We start from the raw sequence: 21,705 nt of genomic DNA, 5'->3' as shown, positions 1-21,705 counted from the left end.
CTGTGGTACGGCCATGCATCAGACATAAAATTAGTAAAGTGGGAATTAACAACTCTAATGAAAATTGGTAGTTGAGCAGTGTTAGTGTTGTCAGTGCTTTTCTCAAGTGCCACGGAGTATACAGTAAAGACTTTAGCTTTCTCACGTAGCTGATCATAAATGTCATTTGATAACTCGCCTATTTGCTCTGCCACAGTGTTTGCTGATAAGGAGATATTTTTGAACAAGCCCGTCTTTTCTGGACACAATATTTCAGCAACTTTTAACATACAGTCCTTAAGAAACTGCCCTTCGGTGAATGGCTTCCCTGCCTTAGTGATTAACTCAGTTACCACATAACTTGCTTCCACCGCACCATCAGCATCCTTCTTTGCTGTGTGAAAAAGACTTTGCTGTAATTTCAAGCCTTTGTGTAGCTGCGTAGTTGGATTTTCTCTCTCTTCTCCCTAATACTTATCATACTGTTCTCCGTATTTAGTTGAGACGTTTGAAATTATATTCCTTCAAAACAGTGACTGTTTCTTTGCATATAAGACCGGTGGCATTTCCACTAAATTCCACAAAAAAATACTCTATTGTCCATCTTTCTGGAAATTGTCTGTGTTTAACATTCACCTTCCATTTTGGTTTAGAAAGAGACATCTTTTTTATTGACATCCAAGCAAAAGAATTCCAAAAAAAATTAACTTGCTTTCTTTTTACCAAAAACTGCACATTTGCACCAAATGACAGAACTGAAAGATTTACATAAATTTGAAATAATTTTTTAATTTAAAATTATTATTTTTAAATTAGTTTGTATTTAAACAAGTAAATAAAGGAAGTAGGTGAAAATAGTTAAATAAATTTACCGTTTGTGGGCCGGATTTATCATTATTTTCTTGATGTCATATACAGGCCGGTGGGAAGGGGCTGGGGGGCCGGAAATGGCCCACGGGCCAGGAGTTTGAGACCCCTGTCTTAAATAAAACAGGTGGAGGTTCATGTTATCTGCACTCAGTGAAGCAGCCTAACTCCTTAATCCACTGAAGTCCAATAAAGCTCAGACATATCAAAATGAGCAATTAAAGGACTATTAGGGGATGTTGTATCAACTGATCCAATTCAGAACATCAGTGCCAACCTTCATTATGAGTTATTGTTAGGGGAGTTAAGTCACCTTCAAGAGGTGTAATGAGAAACCTGAGGACATTAGGGTCTTGTTGTCTAAATTTATAATGAATAAAACATGAAATACTGTTCACTGATCACTGATCACTAGAATAAACATCCTATTATTGAGAAGTTCCAGTCGGGTTTTAGAACAAATCACAGCACAGAAACTGCACTCGTTAAAGTAGTCAATGACTTGCAGGTAAATGTAGACAGAGGTGGTTTATCTCTTCTCATCCTCTTAAATCTGAATGCTGCATTTGACACCATTGATCACAATACAGTGGAACCTTGGTTCACGACCATAATTCGTTCCAAACCTCTGGTCGTAAACTGAATTGGTCGTGAACCGAAGCAATTTCCCCCATAGGATTGTATGTAAATACAATTAATCCATTCCAGACCGTACGAACTGTATGTAAATATATATTTAAAAATATTTTTAAGCACAAATATAGTTAATTACACCATAGAATGCACAGTGTAATAGTAAACTAATGTAAAATCATTGAATAACACTGACAAACACCCAGGCTCCCTGCTCAGCTGCACGCGCTCTCTCTCTCTCTCTCATCAGCACACGAGCCTGCCTGCTCTCTCTCTCTCTCTCTCTCTCTCTCTCTCTCATCAGCACATGAGCCTGCCTGCTCTCTCTCTCTCTCTCTCATCAGCACACGAGCCTGCCTGCTCTCTCTCTCTCTCTCTCTCTCTCTCATCAGCACACGAGCCTGCCTGCTCTCTCTCTCTCTCTCTCTCTCTCTCATCAGCACACGAGCCTGCCTGCTCTCTCTCTCTCTCATCAGCACACGAGCCTGCCTGCTCTCTCTCTCTCATCAGCACACGAGCCTGCCTGCTCTATCTCTCTCTCTCTCTCTCTCTCATCAGCACACGAGCCTGCCTGCTCTCTCTCTCTCTCTTTCTCTCTCTCTCTCTCATCAGCACACGAGCCTGCCTGCTCTCTCTCTCTCTCTCTCTCTCTCTCTCTCTCTCTCTCTCTCTCATCAGCACATGAGCCTGCCTGCTCTCTCTCTCTCTCTCATCAGCACATGAGCCTGCTCTATCTCTCTCTCTCTCTCTCTCTCTCTCATCAGCAAACGAGCCTGCCTGCTCTCTCTCTCTCTCTCTCATCAGCACACGAGCCTGCCTGCTCTCTCTCTCTCTCTCTCTCTCTCTCTCTCTCATCAGCACATGAGCCTGCCTGCTCTCTCTCTCTCTCTCTCATCAGCACACGAGCCTGCCTGCTCTCTCTCTCTCTCTCTCTCTCTCTCATCAGCACACGAGCCTGCCTGCTCTCTCTCTCTCTCTCTCTCTCTCTCATCAGCACACGAGCCTGCCTGCTCTCTCTCTCTCTCATCAGCACACGAGCCTGCCTGCTCTCTCTCTCTCTCATCAGCACACGAGCCTGCCTGCTCTCTCTCTCTCTCTCTCTCTCTCTCATCAGCACACGAGCCTGCCTGCTCTCTCTCTCTCTCTTTCTCTCTCTCTCTCTCATCAGCACACGAGCCTGCCTGCTCTCTCTCTCTCTCTCTCATCAGCACATGAGCCTGCCTGCTCTCTCTCTCTCTCTCTCATCAGCACACGAGCCTGCCTGCTCTCTCTCTCTCTTTCTCTCTCTCTCTCTCATCAGCACACGAGCCTGCCTGCTCTCTCTCTTTCTCTCTCTTACATTGCAGCAGTTCAGCTGTTCACGTCTGACTGAGAACAATGCAACACGTGCGGAAATCATCAGCACGCACAAACTGAAAGGGAAACTGGCTTGTTAGTATACCGAGTGTGTGGTCGTGAACCGAGGCAAAAGTTTGGCGAATTTTTTGGTCGTAAACCGAGTTGTTTGTGTACCAAGGCGTTCGTGAACCGAGGTTCCACTGTATTCTTATAAATCACCTTAGTCAGTGAGTACACCAATCTGGCAGGGTCTTAAATTGGTTTGAGTCTTACCTGGCAGGTAGAAAATTCTTTGTTAGTTGTGGTAATTATACTTCAGAAAAACATGATATTCTATATGAGTGGTTCTCAATCTGTGGGGCGGGCCCACCTAGGGGTGCACAAAGTAACAAAAAGGGGGGGGGGGCAAAGATGTGAAAAAAAGAAAAAAAGAATCAAAAATATGAAAAATACATCTATTGAAACCAAAACAAATTAACTTAAACTACATTCTGATACTAGAAAAATAAATATAGAGTTAGACAAATGTCGATAAAAGTTAAGTAGGTATAATAAAATATGCATCTATGATATATCATTAATTAAAAAAGAACAAATTGGTATTAGTGGCATCCTTTCAAAAAAACGTTTGGGGGTCCGCGATTAAAACTGTTATGAAAACTCGGGTCACAAATACTTAAAGGTTGAGAAACGTTGTTCTATATGGTGTTCCACAAGGGTCTGTCCTGGGTCTGCTGCTCCTTTCAATCTCCATGCTTCTATGCTCTATGCTGATGACACACAACTGTATTTATCAGTAGCACCTGATGACCCCGACACTCTTGATTCACTGACCCCAATGTCTTACTTGTGCTTCTAAATGAATAGGTAGTAATTTTCTCAATCTAAATAAAGAGAAAACAGAAATCTTACTGATTGGCAAAAATGGATATAATGAGGTTATTTAAAAGTCAAGACAGAGGTAAAGAATTTAGGGGTAATTATTTATTCTGACCTGAATTTTAAATCACATATTAATCAGACTACTAGGATAGCATTTTTTCACTTAACAAATATAGCAAAAGTTAGACCTCTTATAACTGCAAGATGCTGAGAAATTAGTTCACGCTTTTGTTTTCAGGCAGCTAGATTACTGTAATGCACTCCTCTCAGGACTATCCATAAAAGAAACCAATCGATTACAACGAGTGCAGAACGGAGCTGCTAGAATCTTAACTAGGAAAAGAAAATCTGAGCACATCACACCAGTTCTGATGTCACTACGCTGGTTACCTGTGCCATTTAGAATTGACTTTAAAATACTGCTGATGGTTTACAAAGCCTTAAATAATCTGCTCCATCTTATATCTCAGAATGTCTTTCACCTTACACTCCAAATCGCTGCTTAGAATTCCAAGAGCTAAACTTAAAAGAAGTGGTGACGCGGGCGGCCTTCTGCTGTTATGAACCTAAACTCTGGAATAGCTGACCAATAGAAATTCGCCAGGCTAATATGGTGGAGCACTTTAAAAAGCTGAAAAAACTAATTTAACATGGCTTTCTCATAGCTTCATTTTAGTGTACCCCTGATAAACTATAAATGCATTGAATTGTCATTTAATCATATCTCCGCAATCCGTACTAACCCCTACTATCTCTGCTGCTCTTTTTCCAGTTTTCTGTGGTAGCGATCTGTGCCACCACCACCTGATCAGGGCACTATGTGGTCCCTCCATTGATGGATTAAAGGCCAGAAGTCCACATGACCATCATCATCATCAAATGCTTTCACTGTAAGCCTGAAACCATGAGGACTGATTGATATCATTGATGTTAGGTAGAATGCCCAGTGGGGGTGGGGTTGTTTTGTGGCCTTGGAACCCCTGCAGATTTTGTTTTTATTTTTTCTCTCCAGCCAATTTGGAGTTTTTTTTTTTGTTTGTTTCTTTCTTTTTTCTGTCCTCCTGGCCATCAGGCCTTACTTTATTCTTTTTTATTTGTATTGCCTAATTTTATTTTTGTTTCTTTCTTCATCTTGTAAAGCACTCTCAGCAACATCATTTGTATGAAAATGTGCCCTAGAAATAAATGTTGTTGTTGTCAGTAGTGAAAAGCAATGAAGGACACAATAAAACATCTTCTCTCCTCCTCTATTTTCCTGCCCCTGCCCTTCATTACCAGAATTTCTGTCAACCCTTTTATTTTTTTCCTCTTTTTGCTATGACGTGTCATTTTAATTCCACTCACCTTCATCTTCTCCATCGCCATCCTCATCTCTTTCAGCTTCTTCTCTTTCTTTGCAAGTCTCCCCCTAATTTCTCTCCATGTCGCCCCCAGCTGTTTCTGTTTGGAAACACAAGAGGACTCGTGTGATTTTATCAGAATTCACTTTCACTTTTCTGCGGTGGGCTGACGCCTTGCCTTGCGCCCTGTGTTGGCTGGGATTGGCTCCAGCAGGCCACTGTGACCCTGTGTTAGGATATAGTGATTTGGAGAATGACTGACTGACTTTCACTTTTTTGAGTTGTTGGTGTCCTTCTGAATGTTTAATTTTGTACAACACATTTTTTTTACATTTCATGACACAACTTACTTTTTCTATCACATTTGTCTTCATACTGAAACAGTAGGTGACACACAGATATTTAATAAAACAAATATGAATAACACAAAAGTTTTAAAATAAAGGTTTAATTTAACAGTTCAATTCAAAATGAAGACTGAGCTTGAAGAGTGCAACAAATAAACAAGACACTTTGAAGGCACACTGGTGTGTGAGATAGTCCTTGAGATTTAGAGGACATCACATTGACAACCAGGATATCAGACGTTCACACATAAATACAACTGGACTGTGAATGATGAAGAAAAGCCTGCAAACCCTGGAAAACTTCATATACATAATGAGTGCAGCTGTAGGATCTACAAAGACATTGCAGAGTTCAGACTTGTGAGAACTTGTCAAGTGTTTGCTCATTTTAGTCAAGTGAGATAATGGAGGACAACGAGACACGAGTGACTCTGAGGAGTTCATTAACACTAGAATTACCAGAGCCTATGAAAAAACTCGTAGATCCGGCCCACCTTAAATCCATTCGCACCTCTCCCTCAGCGTCTTTTGTCCTGTAAATGTGCCGATTAAGACAAGCAGCAAGCAGACTGGTATCCCATCCCCCACCACCGCAGACCGAGCACAAAGTTCTCCCAGCTCATGCCTTGATTAATTATCTGGGAGTGAAGTGCTGGAGTTTTAGAGTGGAAATAATAGATCATTATTTGGAGCACATGCATTTCATGTGTGTTCCGTTACTACAATAATCTGTGTAAACACATTGTTAAAACAGAAACGTTTTTCATATTTTAGTAGTAAATGACAAAATGTTGGCATAAACTATATAATGTGTGAAGCCTGAAGTCCAAAGATCAAATAAACACTTTTACAAAAGGTTCAAGGATGATACAACAGCTTCTTTGGCGTAGCGGTAAGATTTGCTGACTTGTAATCAAGAGTCCCTGGTTCGATCCCCACTGTCTCCTATATTTGCCATTTTCAGTGGTGAGCTGCTCTTATTGTTAATATTATACAGTACACACATACATTTGGTTTGCATCTGTAACAGACAGTGTGCATTTATAGGACTTGTAAAAATTAGAGTTTTTTTTTTTACTTTTATTCCCTCAGTCACGATTGCGATACATACTACCGCCCCCCTACCCAGGGATCTGACACAGTTAGTTTTTATTTGAAACTGGGAGTAACTGGAGATGTGAGTGGTGTTTTGAGACAATGGAACTGGACATTCTCTGATCTGGAGGGATAAAAGCTGACACACAAACGCTGGTGAATCTGCCTTCTTCGTATCTCACCGTCACTTGAATTTTTTTTATTCAGTTTCATTAAGTGTTCCTGCTCACGCCGAATTAGTATGCGCCTTATGGTCTATGATGTCAATGACCATATGAGTCAATGACCAATGAGGTCAGTTCAGCGCTCTATGCTATCATCACATTCAAATGTTAACAGTTCATACGCACATGCAAGGACCGTCTTTCCTACATTTACGACATGTGTACCTGTTGCCATGAGCACACTTCTGTCTATGCTGTGGTTTCTATTACACACCTGAAAAAAAGAGACAATATACAGTATGTGACATTTTCAAGGAATAATTTTATGACCTGAATAGTACCAATCAGAAAACATTGACACACTAATGTAATATTATTTGAAAACGAACAGCGTCAGATCAGGTGTGAATTTATGCTGGCACTGTTACTGTCAGATCAGGAGAGGTGAGGAGATGTGGGTGTTAGAGCGTGATTGAGAGAATAAAACTAAAAAAAGCTAACTTTTACAAGTACCATAAATTTATACCCAATGTCCCATATATTTGTCTCTTTCTGTTTTTTCTCCGTGCTGCATTGACATCGTACACCAGAAGGTGTGAGCTTATTCAGTGCAGCAGGATCAACGCACATGTACTGTGCAAGGCATGCATGGGGGCCACTGTGAAAAGAAGAGTATTCATGGCTCACCTTGCAGAGGAACTTTGTTGTCGCATCTTACTAGAAAAGGCGATGGAAAAAGAAAAGGAGGATGCAACATCGACAAGCTTCTATTCCAAGGCAGCCGCTTCCCCAGGAAAGTAAACCGAGTCAGCGTCAGGTGCCTTTTCAATGTAATAGGAAGCAAAGCATAGAGAGAAGTATGCACATTGCAACAGGTACACATGTTGTAAATGTAGGAAAGACGGTCCTTGCGTGTGAGTGAACTGTTAACATTTGAATTTGATGATTGCATATAGCGCTGAACTGACCTCATAAAAGGTCATAAAATGAATAATTCCAAATATCATATATACCTACGTCTCTTTTTTTTTTTTTTTTAACATCATAAACCATAAGCTGCATACTAATTCTGCGTGAGCAGGAATACTCAATAAAACTGAATAAAAAAAAAAGTCAAGTGATGGTGAGATACGAAGAAGGCAGATTCACCAGCGTTTGTGTGTCAGCTTTTATCCCTCCAGATCAGAGAATGTCCAGTTCCATTGTCTCAAAACACCACTCACATCTACAGTTACTCCCAGTTTCAAATAAAAATTAAAGGCGTCAGATCTGTAGGGTGGTAGTATGTATCGTGATCGTGACTGAGAGAAAAAAAGCGAAAAAAAAACAGTAACTTTTACAAGTACAGTACTATAAATGTACAGCATCTGTTATAGACGCAAACCAAATGTATGTGTGTACTGTATAATATTAAGAATAAGAGCAGCTCACTACTGAAAACGGCAAATACAGGAGACAGTCAGGATCAAACCAAGGACTCCTGATTACAAGTCAGCAAATCTTAGCGCGCTACGCCACAGAAGCTGTTGTATTGTCCTTGAACCTTTTGTGAAAGTGTTTATTTGATCTTTGGACTTCAGGCTTCACACGTTATATAGTTGATGCCAACATTTTGTACCGTTTATTACTAAAATATGAAAACGTTTCTGTTTTAACAATATATTTACACAGATTACTGTAGAAACGGAACACACATGAAATGCATGTGTTCCAAATAACGACCTATTATTTCCACTCTAAAACTCCAGCACTTCACTCCAGATAATCAAACAAGGCATGAGCTGGGAGAACTTAATGAACGTTCTGCGGCGGTGAGGGATGGGATACCAGGCTGCTTGCTGCTTGTCTTAATTCGGCACATTTACAGGACAAAAGACGCTGACAGAGAGGTGCGAATGGATTTAAGGTGGGCCGCATCTACGAGTTTTTTCGTAGACTCTGGTAATTCTAGTGTTAAAAGTTCATGAAGTCTAATAGGCCGTGATAATAATAAAAGTGTAAAAGGTAACTGTCCAGTCTGCAGGGGCTAAATCAAAATAAAATCAACAATACATTTTAAATAGGAGATTTAAACACAAGAGGTAATCAAAAAGAAAAAAAAATGAATGGCAGTTATATGGAAGAACACAAGAATAAGATGTGACTGTAGGAGATTGGAAACTTGGCTAAGGCCAAGGGATGAGGATGAGGAGAATAGAAATGGACACACAAAATTTAGGAATGGAAAGTGGTGTGTTGGTGGTGTACAATTTCATTAAGAACATAAATAACCAACTATCTGAACCTATAGTGAGAGTACAGGGATTTGACTAGAGAGCAGTAAGAGTACAGGCCTGACATTAGGAGTGGGCTATAGACGACCAAATACAGAGAAGAGTGTCAAACAAGCATATGCAGCTTTAAATGGCTGAAGCCCCACTTACTGCACGTATCTGAACTTATCTGCACATTCACATGAGAGCACACATGAATATCTCAAAATGTCAGTCTACTAAAGAGTCCAAGGATTAATAACACAGCAGAGAGTGGTCGAGCCTATAGTTCTAGGCCCAAAGCGGTGGACTCCTCTGCCTGTTTAAATAAGAGATACCCCTTTGGTCTCAGGCTGAAGACCCCCCACTGTAGTCTGACATACCTGGATAGGGCTGACTGTCAGCTGTGCTCACTGTCTCCCTGTTATATCTCTCATTTGTCATTTGTATAAAAGTGTAAGTAATAAAATCATTATAAACTCTAAGTAACCTTCTCTATTCTGTTTCTCTTCTTGTTTCGGTGTTCTGCTGCTCCACTTCTCTACTGCCGAGCTCTTTAGTAGCCCACGACTAAGATACCCGAGATATCAGGAGGATTGTAGTTCAGGAGTTAAAGGACTGATTTGCCTGTTCAGTACAGACGTGTACGGCAGAAGGACCAGGAGGTGGTGGACGGCCAGCAGGCTGAGGTCCTCAGATGTGTGACCGAGTCGGACTTTGTCTGATCTGAATGGCCGTCGACCTCCAGAGGTTTATCTCCTCCAGGGATGCTGATGACTGTAGTTTTTATTTTCCTCTCCTCTTTTGTTAACTGGCCGTGTCTCAATGATAATATTAATGGACGTGGCCTGTTTGATCCGTTTGTGTTGCTCAGTTGAAGTTTCTTTGTTTAATGTGTGTTTAAACTCATCTTTATTTTTATGTGTGTACATGTTGTAATTTGTAAAGTTTGTGATTGTATTTTAAATGTCAACTTGTCTCCAATGCTCTGAGCCTGCAGCGATGATCACATTATAACAATACTACAAAATGAAAAAACATCTCTAAGTTCTTTATAATTTGAAAAAAGCAAAGTTTACAGAGGCTAAGATAGTAATGGTGCAGTTTAATTAAATAAATATTAACTGGGAAACCCAATAAAACATGACACACAGACAGAGTTCCATCCATCCATCCATTTTCCAACCCGCTGTATCCTAACTACAGGGTCACGGGGGTCTGCTGGAGCCAATCCCAGCCAACACAGGGCACAAGGCAGGGAACCAATCCTGGGCAGGGTGCCAACCCACCGCAGACAGACAGAGTTCATTAGTGTAATTCCTGGTTATTTATTAACACAAACACTAACAAGAGAAGAAGCAGCAGCCTGTCCAGAGTCTTTATTGTGTAATAATCAGGACAGGATTGGAGGGTGAAAGTCATCCATCTGTGAGGATCAAAAGATCAGGAGCCTTATATTGTGTGGACAGAAAGGTGTAAAGAAAACCTTAAACAGGGCAGTTCTAGTGAAGCAGATGTGACAAAGTCTAAAAGAGACACACTGGTAGACAGTCAAAGTGCAGTGGGGCAGGTTTAACAGTAGGAAAGTCTGAGAACACTGAAGCATTACAGAATTGTAATAGAGCCGTAATGACGATGTAGGATATGGATCTGAGGCAGAGTGCAGTATGTCAGCTTGAAGACATTTTTTTTCAGCAACATTCCTTATGATGCCTTTTATCTCTGACTGCTTCTGGAAATGAACAGTTAAGGGTTCAACAGCAGCTACAAAAATCATTGGTGATAATGGACATCCCTGTGTGGCTCCACATTCTAAACTGAAAGAGTCACAATGATCCTTATTTATAAAAACCAAGAGCTTGGCATCACAGTCCAGTAAAGTAATCCATGAACAAACATTGACACCAAACCCAAGTTTGTACAATGCAGTACACAAATATCCTCAAAATCAAAAAAAAAATTCAAAATTCAACTCATTCAACTCAAAATCCTCATCCTAACATGACAGAACCTTTGGAAACTCTAACTTTAGGGTAAATATATTAAATTAAGCAAATGTTGGAAATTTAAAACCAGAAATTTACCTTTGGTGTATCTCAGAAACTGACTAATGTCAAAAAAAAAGAACTAACAGTAAAAAATAGATGTAAGATATATATAATATATAGACCTGGAATAACTTCCTCCACCACGGTCTGGTGTTATTAAGAAACAGGAGGACAGGCCATAAATATCCTTACCATTTAAAATGTTTGCTTGCTTGGAGTAAAGCTCTTTTGATTAACAACATTTTACTGAGAGCAGAGTCAGATCACTGAGAATTTATTGTGAACTGGTCTGGCAATTTAGAATCCTTTGTGGCAGACCAGTCCCAGACACAGACAGGCAGACACCAACAGTTCCAAACACATGCCTTTATTTACAATATTTACAACTAGTAAAGTCCCGCACACAACCCAGTGTCCTTCCACCAATCACCCTCAAGTCCAGGGGCCTCATGCATAACACCGTGCGTAGAATTCGCACTATTACATGACGTAAATACAAAAGCCAAAATGTGCTTACGCACAAAAAAATCCAGATGCAGGAATCTGTGAATTCGCCAACTTCCGTGTTCTTCCGCTACATAAATCCCGCTCAGCGTGGAAATTAACGCACGTGCACACGTCTACTGTCCCGCCCCAACTCCTCCCAGAATTACGCCTCTTTGAATATGCAAATCAATATACATGTAAATAGCCCTTAAGCCTAGCGTTCTGTGAAAAGGCAATGGCAAAAGTACAAGGAAAAATAGAAGAATTTCAGCAAATACCAAATGGAGGCAAAGAAAAACGTACTATTTGTTGGGTTAAACAGTTATATAAGCAACAAAAGGAAGTTGATCGAGTGACATAGTGTCGGAGAAACTCGAAAGCTCAAGTTCACAAAGTCGCACAGTGCCCAAAATAAAAAAGTTGTCACATATCAAAGTCGGCATGAAAAGGCGACTCGTAGCCCACCGTCTGAGTGTCATATGAAAGTTTATTAGGGTACAGTGAAAAAAAAGGCACACAGTGTGAAAAAACCACGAAATGTCAACTTTAATCTCGAAATTTCCACTTTAATCACGTAGTTTATTTTGTCATTAAAGTAGAACATCATAAACTTCATCTTAAAATCGTTTATTTTACTAGTTTCTCAAATCCCATTGTAACTAAGGTAGCACATTAAATGCTTTGTTTTGTATTTGATCTTCTGTCTGCTCTATGTGCCTCAATCACTATGTGCTCTTCCTCCGACAGGACACAGAATCCATTACGTTCGTAATATTACAGCTCTCTGAATAATTAAAATACTGAGAAGTATATGTGATATCATTTTCATGATGATAGGAGTTAAAGCATGTTATTAAATATGGGAACACGGTGGTGCAGTGATTGTTCATGTCTTACAGCAAGATGCTTGCTGCGCCATGCGCGACCTTTGATGAAATGCTTTATCACAGCAGTACTGTCTCTTTCAAACGTACTAACCCCCAATTCCTGTCCTTACTTTTCTTTCTCCAAATACCCAATCGCCACATAATCAGACTCTGTAATAGACGTTAAGCCATCTGTAAGCTTAGAACGCCGATTCTTCAAACCTTTTAAGGGACATCGAAATATCTTCGTAATGTTTAATTATTCTATCCATCTCTCCTTCCAGTGTCGCACCAGCCACAGCATGAAAACAGCGTGAGGCAGGAACAAACTGTGAACGAAGCTCAAGTTCGCTAGCGCTGCGGCACCATGTAGTTAAAGTTAAAGTTTTATCTGTATAATATAATAAACATATTTTGCTGCATTTCATCTTAAAAATGATATCGTCATCATATGTAAATACGCGCTTTATAAAGTGGCTCAGGTTGTGCAATATAATAACTGTATTATAAGTACAATTACCTCACGGTAACTCGCAAGTACAAACAGTTCTACAAGGAGCACTTGATGGACTGATTGAGTGCGTGTATAGTTCTTGGGATGAAACTGTTTGTGAACTGCGAGGTCAGTACAGGAAAGGCTGTGAAGCGTTGGTTGGATGAGAGCAGTTCAAATAGCGAATGGCTGAGGCAGCGAGTGCTTGATGCTGTATACCGATAATTCTCTTTCCAATCTCTGTAGAGCTGTGATTCACACTCAGATACAGTGATATAAAAACTCTGAGTAGTGCAGTGAGAGTAATATGGAAAAAGATGATCCGCTGTGGCAACCCCTAACGGGAGCAGCTGAAAGAAGAAGAAGGTGCAGTGAAAGTAACAACACTAAAGCAGTTATGGTATTTAGAATAGTTTGACCATTCTGTGGACCATTATATTGTTACAGGTTAATTACAATCAGATGCATTAAATTTATGAACGATATGCGGTTAATTTCAGTGTATTTGATAAAGCCGCCGTCATGGATGGGGATCTAAGAAAGGGTAACCACACAGGAACAGTAGCACTGCTTTGACGCTGGGTGCCGCCAGTCTGCAAAACCGAGTGGAGAACTTGCGTACGACAGGGTATGAGGTACCGTGGAAAAGTGCGTGGCTTTGCTCCAAGTGAAGGTTTTATACATTGCGATTTGAATGTGGAAACGTTCTTACGCAACATTTCTGTGCATACGCACCGTTTATACATGAGGCCCCAGGCCTTTCAATGATCCAGCCTTCCTTCACCACCTCCACTCCTCTCCTCTGAGCTTCGTGCTCTTCCTCCCGACTCTGGCTCACGACTGGAGGGAGGCGGCCCCTTTTATTTCCACCCGGATGTGCTCCAGGTGCCCCTTGATGAGCTTCCTGCGGCACTTCCTGGTGTGGCGGAAGTGCCGCATGAGCACCCGGAAGCATTCCGGGTGTCCCTGGTATTTCTTCCGTCAGCTCCTCCGGGTGTGGCGGAAGTGCTGATGTCCAGGGCTCCTTACTTGTCCAGGTGCTCCCTGGCAGTGGCCACAGGCCCCTATAGGGTTGACCTTCCATGCTCAAATCCCGTGGCCCCCATACAAACCATGGCGGCTGCCCTCTCATGGTCCAGGGGAGGCATAATCCCTCTCCCAATCCTTCTAAGCATCCCGGCTGGGCACACACCTTGTCTTTTTATTATAAAAAAAAAATCCTGGAAAGGAAAAACAGGACGACGAGATGTAATCTTCTCGGAAGGTCTTGGAAGACACTTAAAAAACCCGTGAGATGCAAACAATATCAAATAAGAGCAGGGCCAGCAAAACACTCAGTCATGTAAAGGCACGTAGCACACACAGCTCTCAGCACATATAAAGTGTATAAGAACAATATGTTCTTGATGAAATGTCAACGACTAAGCAAAGCAGAAAGAGCAGCACGGAGAAAAGAGACCCAAAAGCGTTGGAGAGAAAAAGAGGCAGATAAGAGATTATGAAAGCAGTGGAATTCGAAAGGCTCAGACAAACAATGGCGTGATACACATGCAGAGAAAGGTACAGAATAGGAAAGCAGTAAAATTCGAAAGTATTGTAGCGTCCCAGCCAGGTCGAAGCCTTTTTTGTTTTAAGTGACTGTTAGGTCCGATTGAGGGAGGGCAGAGTACAGTACTGATAGCGGGGTATTGATTGATATGGTAAGCGGGGGGCATTGGAAAGGGTGTTAGAAAATTGTGTTTGCGGTTACGAAGTCGGTGATTGTTCAAGTAAAACTTTTGTGACATTTTATTACGTCAGTCGCTAAAGTATCAAAAAAAGATAGAAAAGATCGCATTACTGCAAACAAAAGGCAATTAATCATCAGGACCAGGTGTAATTGAAAAAGGTTAGGTTAGGTTAGGTTTCTTTATTTAGTCATGTTTACACAGGAAAACATGAAATTTGCCTTCTCAGTTGCATCTAATAACAGGTAACAGACAGAATGAAATAAAACAGACAAATAGAAATAAGAAAGGTTAAGGTAAGGCAGTTAGATAAAACATATTTATACCAAAAATAAAAAATAAAAAGGTAACAGGATATATATATATCAAAACCTTAAACATTATCTCCGATATTTCTTATTGAAAAGTCGTATGGCACTAGGAAGAAAGGAGTTTCTGGAGCGATTTGTGTGGGTTTTCAAAGCGACTCTTCTTCCTGATTTACTGAAGTTCAGTTCTACATGTAATGGATGCCTGTCATCAGTTGAGATGATTTCCAGTTTCTTTAGCATTGCCCTCTGACACACACACACTAGTCAAATCATCTACATCAGCCCCAATAACTTTAGCTGCATACTTCGTAATCTGCTGGAGCTTTTTTGAGTTTTGGTTTGTCAGACTATTAAACCAGGCAATGAAACTGAAAGTGATCACGGACTGGATCAGACTGCGATAGAAGGACAACATGAGGTCCTTGTCTACTTTAAATAGTTTGAGTTTATTGAGGAGAAATAAGCGCTGGTTGCATTTAGAAAATAATTTTTTTGTATTTGTATTCCAGTTAAGATTGTTATCTAGGTAAGTCCCTAAGTATTTATATTCATTCACTATTTCTACCTCCTCTCCCAGAACTACAATAGGTGAACATACAGATTTCTGTCTCTTAAAATCAAATCTTATTTCTTTGGTCTTTTTTACATTCAGAGTGAGAGAGTTTTTATTGCACCAGTTTACCATCCAGTCCACTTGATTTAGATGGTGGCTTTCATCCTCCCCAGATATGCATCCTATGATCATGGTGTCATCCGCATACTTAATAATGGAGCAGTGGTCATTGTTCTGTCTCAGGTCACTTGTGTACACAGTAAACAGTAATGGTGATAAGACACACACCCCTGTGGACTTCCTGTGTTTGAATGAATGGCTATTGAAAAAACAGCAGGACAAAGCGAGGTCAGAAATTAAAGGCAAAGAGCAGAAAACAAAGTCTTTTCGCCTTCACATCATTCAATGCACAAAACGTAGATTTACACAATAATGGACCATACGCTATGAGAATCTGTAGTCCCGCAACAGTTAAAGCAATGACAAGTTTAATTTCAAAGAAAACACATTTCGGTCAGGTGTATATTTATGATCACGGAGAAGCGATCACAATGCGAGCAGCAGAGACATGAAGTGGCAAAAAGGAGAGCGGCTGTACAGGCTTTAAAATGATAGATGGGCAGCACGAAAGCAATTGCCCCCACTTCACAACACGAGCAGCGTTACATGTCCTGCAAGAAAGAGATTTAACCACGGTAAGGGCCGGAAATAAAGGACAAGTATTGTTTTTACAACGTCATGCGAGACAAGGTAGTGAGCCATCATTTAAAACAAGTCCACAGACATCTAACCTAGCAGTTGTTGGGTTGCTTTTGGCAGACACACATCATGTGCTCCCAGCTCTTAAAACAATGACATGCGACAAGCAGAACAGGCAGCTTGCGAGCAGAAGAAAGACAGCAGATGATTCGACGGCATCTCCTTAGTGTGCGTTCAGCAGAGACTGTGCAGAGACTCAGAGAATAAAGCTGTTTAGTCTGAGCAGAGGAGACAGCGTGTGGACCTCATCCAGCTGTTTAAAATCCTCAAAGTCAATGATGAAGCAGATCCAACAAGGACATCAGTGGACTTTAAGAGGAAGTGCATTTAAAGTGAAGCCAGGAAGATTCAAGTTGTGGTACAAACTACAGAGACATGGAGCTGAAGCAGAGACCTTGAGAACCTTTAAGAAGAATCAGGAAGAGATATGAGGACATCTTAGCTATGAGCTAAACAAACGGGCTTGTTAGACTGAATGGTCTCCTCTTGTTTGTCACGTTTCTTATGTTCTACTATTAATTTTCAGACCTTCTGGGCCAGATTCCATATTCACAACTGAATTTACCGTCTTTTTATCTGACCTCACTATATGATAATCATGTAGTGTGGATGGTGGATTTTAATCTTCACAGAAATTTGGAATCACACACATTTTACAAATATGTTACACAGCTACTGGACTTGGTGGAGTTCTTTCCAAACTGTTAAAGGTCACTTCACAATCATACAGTGTAATTATCACTCAAGATGTTGATTACATGAAATAATGTCTGATCAGTAACTAGGCACAAAATTACTTAATAAAGTGAAAACATCTATACTACAAAGCCACTTCAAAATCTAGGCATATTGTAAGAATTCCAGATCTAATCTCAGACATCAACATTAAATGACGTGTATCTCCTAAAGAGACCTAAGGAACTCGAACCACAAGTGATCAGAACACAAAGAACCTCCACTTAGCTCACTCGAGTGTCCATCGATCACATTAAGTATCCCATCCTGGACTGTTTCATGTCTCACACCCAGTGTCATCAGGACTGGCTCCAGCTCTTCTCTGCCAAACTACATTCATGCTTCACTTCACTCCTTTTGTTTATTTTGTTTCCATCAAACACCAAACCCCACTCACCTGTTGTTCTTGTCTTTCCGTCTCCAGCTCGACCTTTTCATGACCATTATGTTCAGTTAGTCCACACATCATGCAGATGCAGGTCTTGTCAGTTTTACAAAACATCTCCAGACTTTTCTGATGTTTTGCACAAAGTTTCTCCTCCAGATTTCCTTCAGGATCAGTCAGCTTGTGTCCCTTCCAGGCCGCTATCTTATAGTGATGCTGCAGGTGAGTTTGACAGAAAGAGGCCATGCAGGTCAGACAGGACTTCACTGCTCTGAACTTCTTCCCAATACAGAAGTCACACTCCACATCTCCAGAGCTGGCATATTTCTTAGATGGAAGAGAACTGAGTGCCATCTTTTTTAATTTCCTGATGACTTCATTCAGCAGAAGGTTTCTGCTCAGTTCATGCCTCGTGGTGAAGCTCCTTCTGCACTGAGGACAACTGAACTCTTAGCTCTGATACCAGCAGTCAGTGAGGCACTTCAGACAGAAACTGTGACCACAGGGGATGGTGACGGGGTCAGTCAGGGTCTCCAGACACACCGAGCAAGTGATCTCGTCCTGTGATACAAACAGCTGGGCTTCAGCCATCGTCAGTGTGAGGAGAGGCAGAGAGAATCAGTCAGGCAGATAAGGAGGTGACTTGTGAAGAAACGAATGTGAAAGTTTGTCTTTACTTGGTGACAAGGAGGAGGAGATTTGAAGGGAAATCTTCAATGTGAGCCTCACTTAGTGAAAATTACAATGTGACGATAGGACTTACAGTAAAAGAAGAGATGGCCTGTCCCAGGGTGCCTGTTAAAGTTTAATTCACGTCAGTATTTCTTATTTATTTATTTATTACACACTGCAGTCCACATTAGGCAGACTCAGAGCTCAGTGCACATTTGCAAATGGAATAAAATTAAAATAAAACACAACACATAAATCAATAGAGACAGAGTTGCATGTCGCCATGTTGGTCCTCTTTATTAGTGAAATTGTCCGTCCCATAAATCAGCATAAACAGATTGGCATTGTGATGGCCAGGCGTCCCTCAGCAGGCCGAGACAGCAAGCTGTGACACTGAGGATTCATTCTAGTCATGCTGGGGCTCTGAATTAATCCAAATGTCCATCCCATAGTAAGTTCTCTTCTCTAACTTATCAAAGTTGTAGGGATGTTAGGAGGAGAAGAATCAACTGATCCATCCATGTTCACCTATCAGATAATTCAGTATCATTTGTGTCTTTTGTCAATGCTGGTAAATCATTTTATTATTCAGTAAAGCTAACACTTCATATCTCTTACCTTTCTGTGTAGTTGAAGTTCCTGGCTGTTAGACTTCGATCAACATAAGTAAAGTCCACTCGTTTTAGGAAACAGAATAATCTATCCATCCATCCATGCATCCATCCATCTATCTGTCCATTTTCAATCATTCTTATACTGAGCAGGGTCGTGGGAAAACTGGAGCCTAACCCAGTAACCATCACAAGGTGAACACATTTACACACACAGAGATACACTCACCACACCCACACACACACACACAGATACACTTACACACATGCTCACTCACACACACCACACCCTCACGCACGCCACACACTCACACACACACAGATACACTCACCCATCCTTTCCACAGGGAGAGACAGACAACACCATTTCAACAGCACAACACACACACACACACTCACACACACACCCCATCTTATTTCATGTAGAACATGTACGTTTATTCACCTTATCTTTCACGTCATGCTCCGTGTTCACTAAAGACTGATATAATGAACTTTGGCTCCTGCTTCTGATGATTTATTTATATAAGTAAAGCTAACCCGCCCTGCTAAGTAGTAATGTTGATTTATTCCTAATTATTATTATTAGGTAGATAAAGAATTGTCTATTCACAATGAAGAGTTACTGTCACTCAGAATGTCTGAGTAATGAGTTGTGTTGTGTTTTAGAAGACCTTATGTATGTTTCACCTAATTTCAGAGCTCTTTGATTTTAGTACTCTTTACTCACAATATGGCGTGACATCTTCCCAAACAAACTGAGTGCCAATTGTTACGTCACATTTATTGAGTTGATTCTGCAGGTTGTTTTTTTTCAGTGTACAGTAATCCCTCCTCCATCGCAGGGGTTGCGTTCCAGAGCCACCCACGAAATAAGAAAATCCGCGAAGTAGAAACCATATGTTTATATGGTTATTTTTATATTGGGTCACAGATTTGCGCAGAAACACAGGAGGTTGTAGAGAGACAGGAACGTTATTCAAACACTTTTGAACACTTTTGAGACAAACAAACATTTGTCTCTTTTTCAAAAGTTTAAACTGTGCTCCATGACAAGACAGAGATGACAGTTCAGTCTCACAATTAAAAGAATGCAAACATATCTTCCTCTTCAAAGGAGCAAACAAATCAATGGTGCTGTTTGGCTTTTAAGTACGCGAAGCACCGCGGCACAAAGCTGTTGAAGGCGACAGCTCACACCCCCTCCGTCAGGAGCAGAGAGAGAGATAGATAGAGAGAGAGAGAGTTAGAGAGAGATAGAGAGAGACAGATAAAAAAATCAATACGTGCCCTTCATGCTTTTAAGTATGCGAAGCACCGTGCTGCATGTCTTTTCAGGAAGCAGCACACAGAAGGTAGCAACGTGAAGATAATCTTTCAGCATTTTTAGACGAGCGTCCGTATCGTCTAGGTGTGCGAACAGCCCCCCTGCTCAATCCCCCTACGTCAGGATCAGAGAAAGTCAGCGCAAGAGACAGAGAAAGTAAGTTGGGTAGCTTCTCAGCCATCTGCCAATAGCGTCCCTTGTATGAAATCAACTGGGCAAACCAACTGAGGAAGCATGTACCAGAAATTAAAAGACCCATTGTCCGCAGAAACCCGCAAAGCAGCGAAAAATCCGCGATATATATTTAAATATGCTTACATACAGTATAAAATCCGCGATAGAGTGAAGCCGCAAAAGGCGAAGCGCGATATAGCGAGGGATTACTGTACTCTGCACTGGTGGTCTCGGCTCTTACTGTAACCCCAGTCTTCTGTTCTTCTCACCTTTGACCTTCTCATTTGGTTGCTCTACAAGCTAACACCTCACATTTCTCTGCCACTTTTAAGCCCCTCTGGCCATGACACTGTCCCCCTCTGTCACTTCACACACCTTCTCTTTCATCTCGTCACTTCTCTTTCTAAACTGGTGACGGCCGCAGTGACCAGCCAGCTGACGGCTCCTACTGCTTTCTTCTCTCTGTCCTTCCATTTCAGTGGCTTTAAAGCCACCAGCACTCTGCTCACATTGTCTGCACTGGGCACTGGCTTAGGCCCAGTTTCCTTAAACACTTTAGCTACAGGTGACCAGTTTGTCATCTCTGGCCAAAAATTAAACACTGACCTGGACACACTGACGTTTACATCGTACTACGTATTCCAGCGACCTCACTGACACTTCACTGCTTTCTTAAACAATGTTGACATCTTATCAGACCACAGGATACCCCATAAAATGAACCCCACCTGTCCTGTTTGTGACAGCCAGTGTGAAAGAGCGTTCACGAAAGGCACTTTAGCCTCTTTAGGGTGGACAAGTTAATACTGGAGGTGCCTAAATTGTTAGCCTTGATTCACAAGTATGTCCTGCAATTCTTGTCATTGTCACATTCAGTCAGCACTGACGTCCTCAAATATAAAGCAACAAACACCTCAATAGCCCCAGGAGGGGCTCGACGTGGGGCTCAAGGGACGTCCCTGTCAGGATTCACGGACTTGTCGGCCCAAGAGTTACACTCCAAAATCGCACAGCAAAAGCCAAGAGCCACCACAAGGACTACGCCTGCTGAGTGAACCTCAATTTAATAACTGAGATGAAGCCAAGGGGATGCTTGACAGGTTTCTCTGGCAGGGCCTCACACTCGAACCGCGACGTCTGATAGAACTCAACCTGAACGAAAACAGCGTTAATATCAACACTCACCCACTTTCCTAAATGTCAGTCGACAAGACAACTTCAGTGAGGTCATCCCCAAACGTTTATTCTAATCATTGCTTGTATTTCTTTGCAGTAAAACAGATAAATGACAGAAAAGGAAAACTCCAACCTGAATGACACAAATCAGGTCACACAGCGAGCCTTGTATCAGGCCGCAGCTTCAGCGTTTGTCATCTTCGTCTTCTTCAGCTATGACACTTGTGAGTGTTGGGATGGTAGGCGGCACAGACAGTTGTCATCTTCTCTCTCTGGCAGTTATGATGTCTCTCTGCTAATACTTTTTAAAATCCTTTGAATTTATCGTGTCTTCTCACCTGCCTTATGTTTCGAGAATGTGGGACAACTGATCAGCGCCTGTTGATTGTTAATTAAGTTGCTTTTGAAACGTTCATATTAAAGTCCCAGGCCTCCATGTCACATATTCATACAAACACACACGCTGGCCATTTAATCTGAGCTTT

At 41.3% G+C, this 21,705-nt stretch overlaps 3 protein-coding genes across 5 annotated transcripts in view; all 3 read right to left on the bottom strand.

Annotated features, from left to right (window-relative positions):
- LOC114643557 (NACHT, LRR and PYD domains-containing protein 3-like) overlaps positions 1-17,907 on the bottom strand; it is a 1,908,976-nt gene extending 1,891,069 nt beyond the window's left edge. For 2 of the 3 annotated variants that reach the window (XM_051925780.1, XM_051925781.1), the window contains exons 1-2: positions 17,273-17,906; positions 5,044-5,139 (exon numbers count right to left, since the gene is read on the bottom strand). In XM_051925780.1, coding sequence (XP_051781740.1) covers positions 5,044-5,139; positions 17,273-17,614 — 438 coding nt within the window. In that variant the 5' untranslated portion in view covers positions 17,615-17,906. Of the gene's footprint in view, positions 1-5,043; positions 5,140-17,272 lie in introns of all 3 variants that reach the window. The other variant, XM_051925782.1, reaches the window with a different exon arrangement.
- LOC114643553 (protein NLRC5-like) overlaps positions 1-21,705 on the bottom strand; it is a 5,922,889-nt gene that overhangs the window by 1,773,161 nt on the left and 4,128,023 nt on the right. The window lies entirely within an intron of this gene.
- Positions 11,068-21,705, bottom strand: part of LOC114644893 (E3 ubiquitin/ISG15 ligase TRIM25-like) — a 150,370-nt gene continuing 139,732 nt past the window's right edge. Inside the window, exon 9 of the transcript XR_007934651.1 lies at positions 11,068-11,080. The gene's annotated coding sequence lies outside the window, so the exon portion shown is untranslated. The remainder of the gene's footprint in view (positions 11,081-21,705) is intronic.

The sequence above is a fragment of the Erpetoichthys calabaricus genome, chromosome 4, assembly GCF_900747795.2.
Source record: "Erpetoichthys calabaricus chromosome 4, fErpCal1.3, whole genome shotgun sequence".
NCBI lineage: Eukaryota > Metazoa > Chordata > Cladistia > Polypteriformes > Polypteridae > Erpetoichthys > Erpetoichthys calabaricus.
This window is presented reverse-complemented; position numbering and strand designations above follow the sequence as displayed.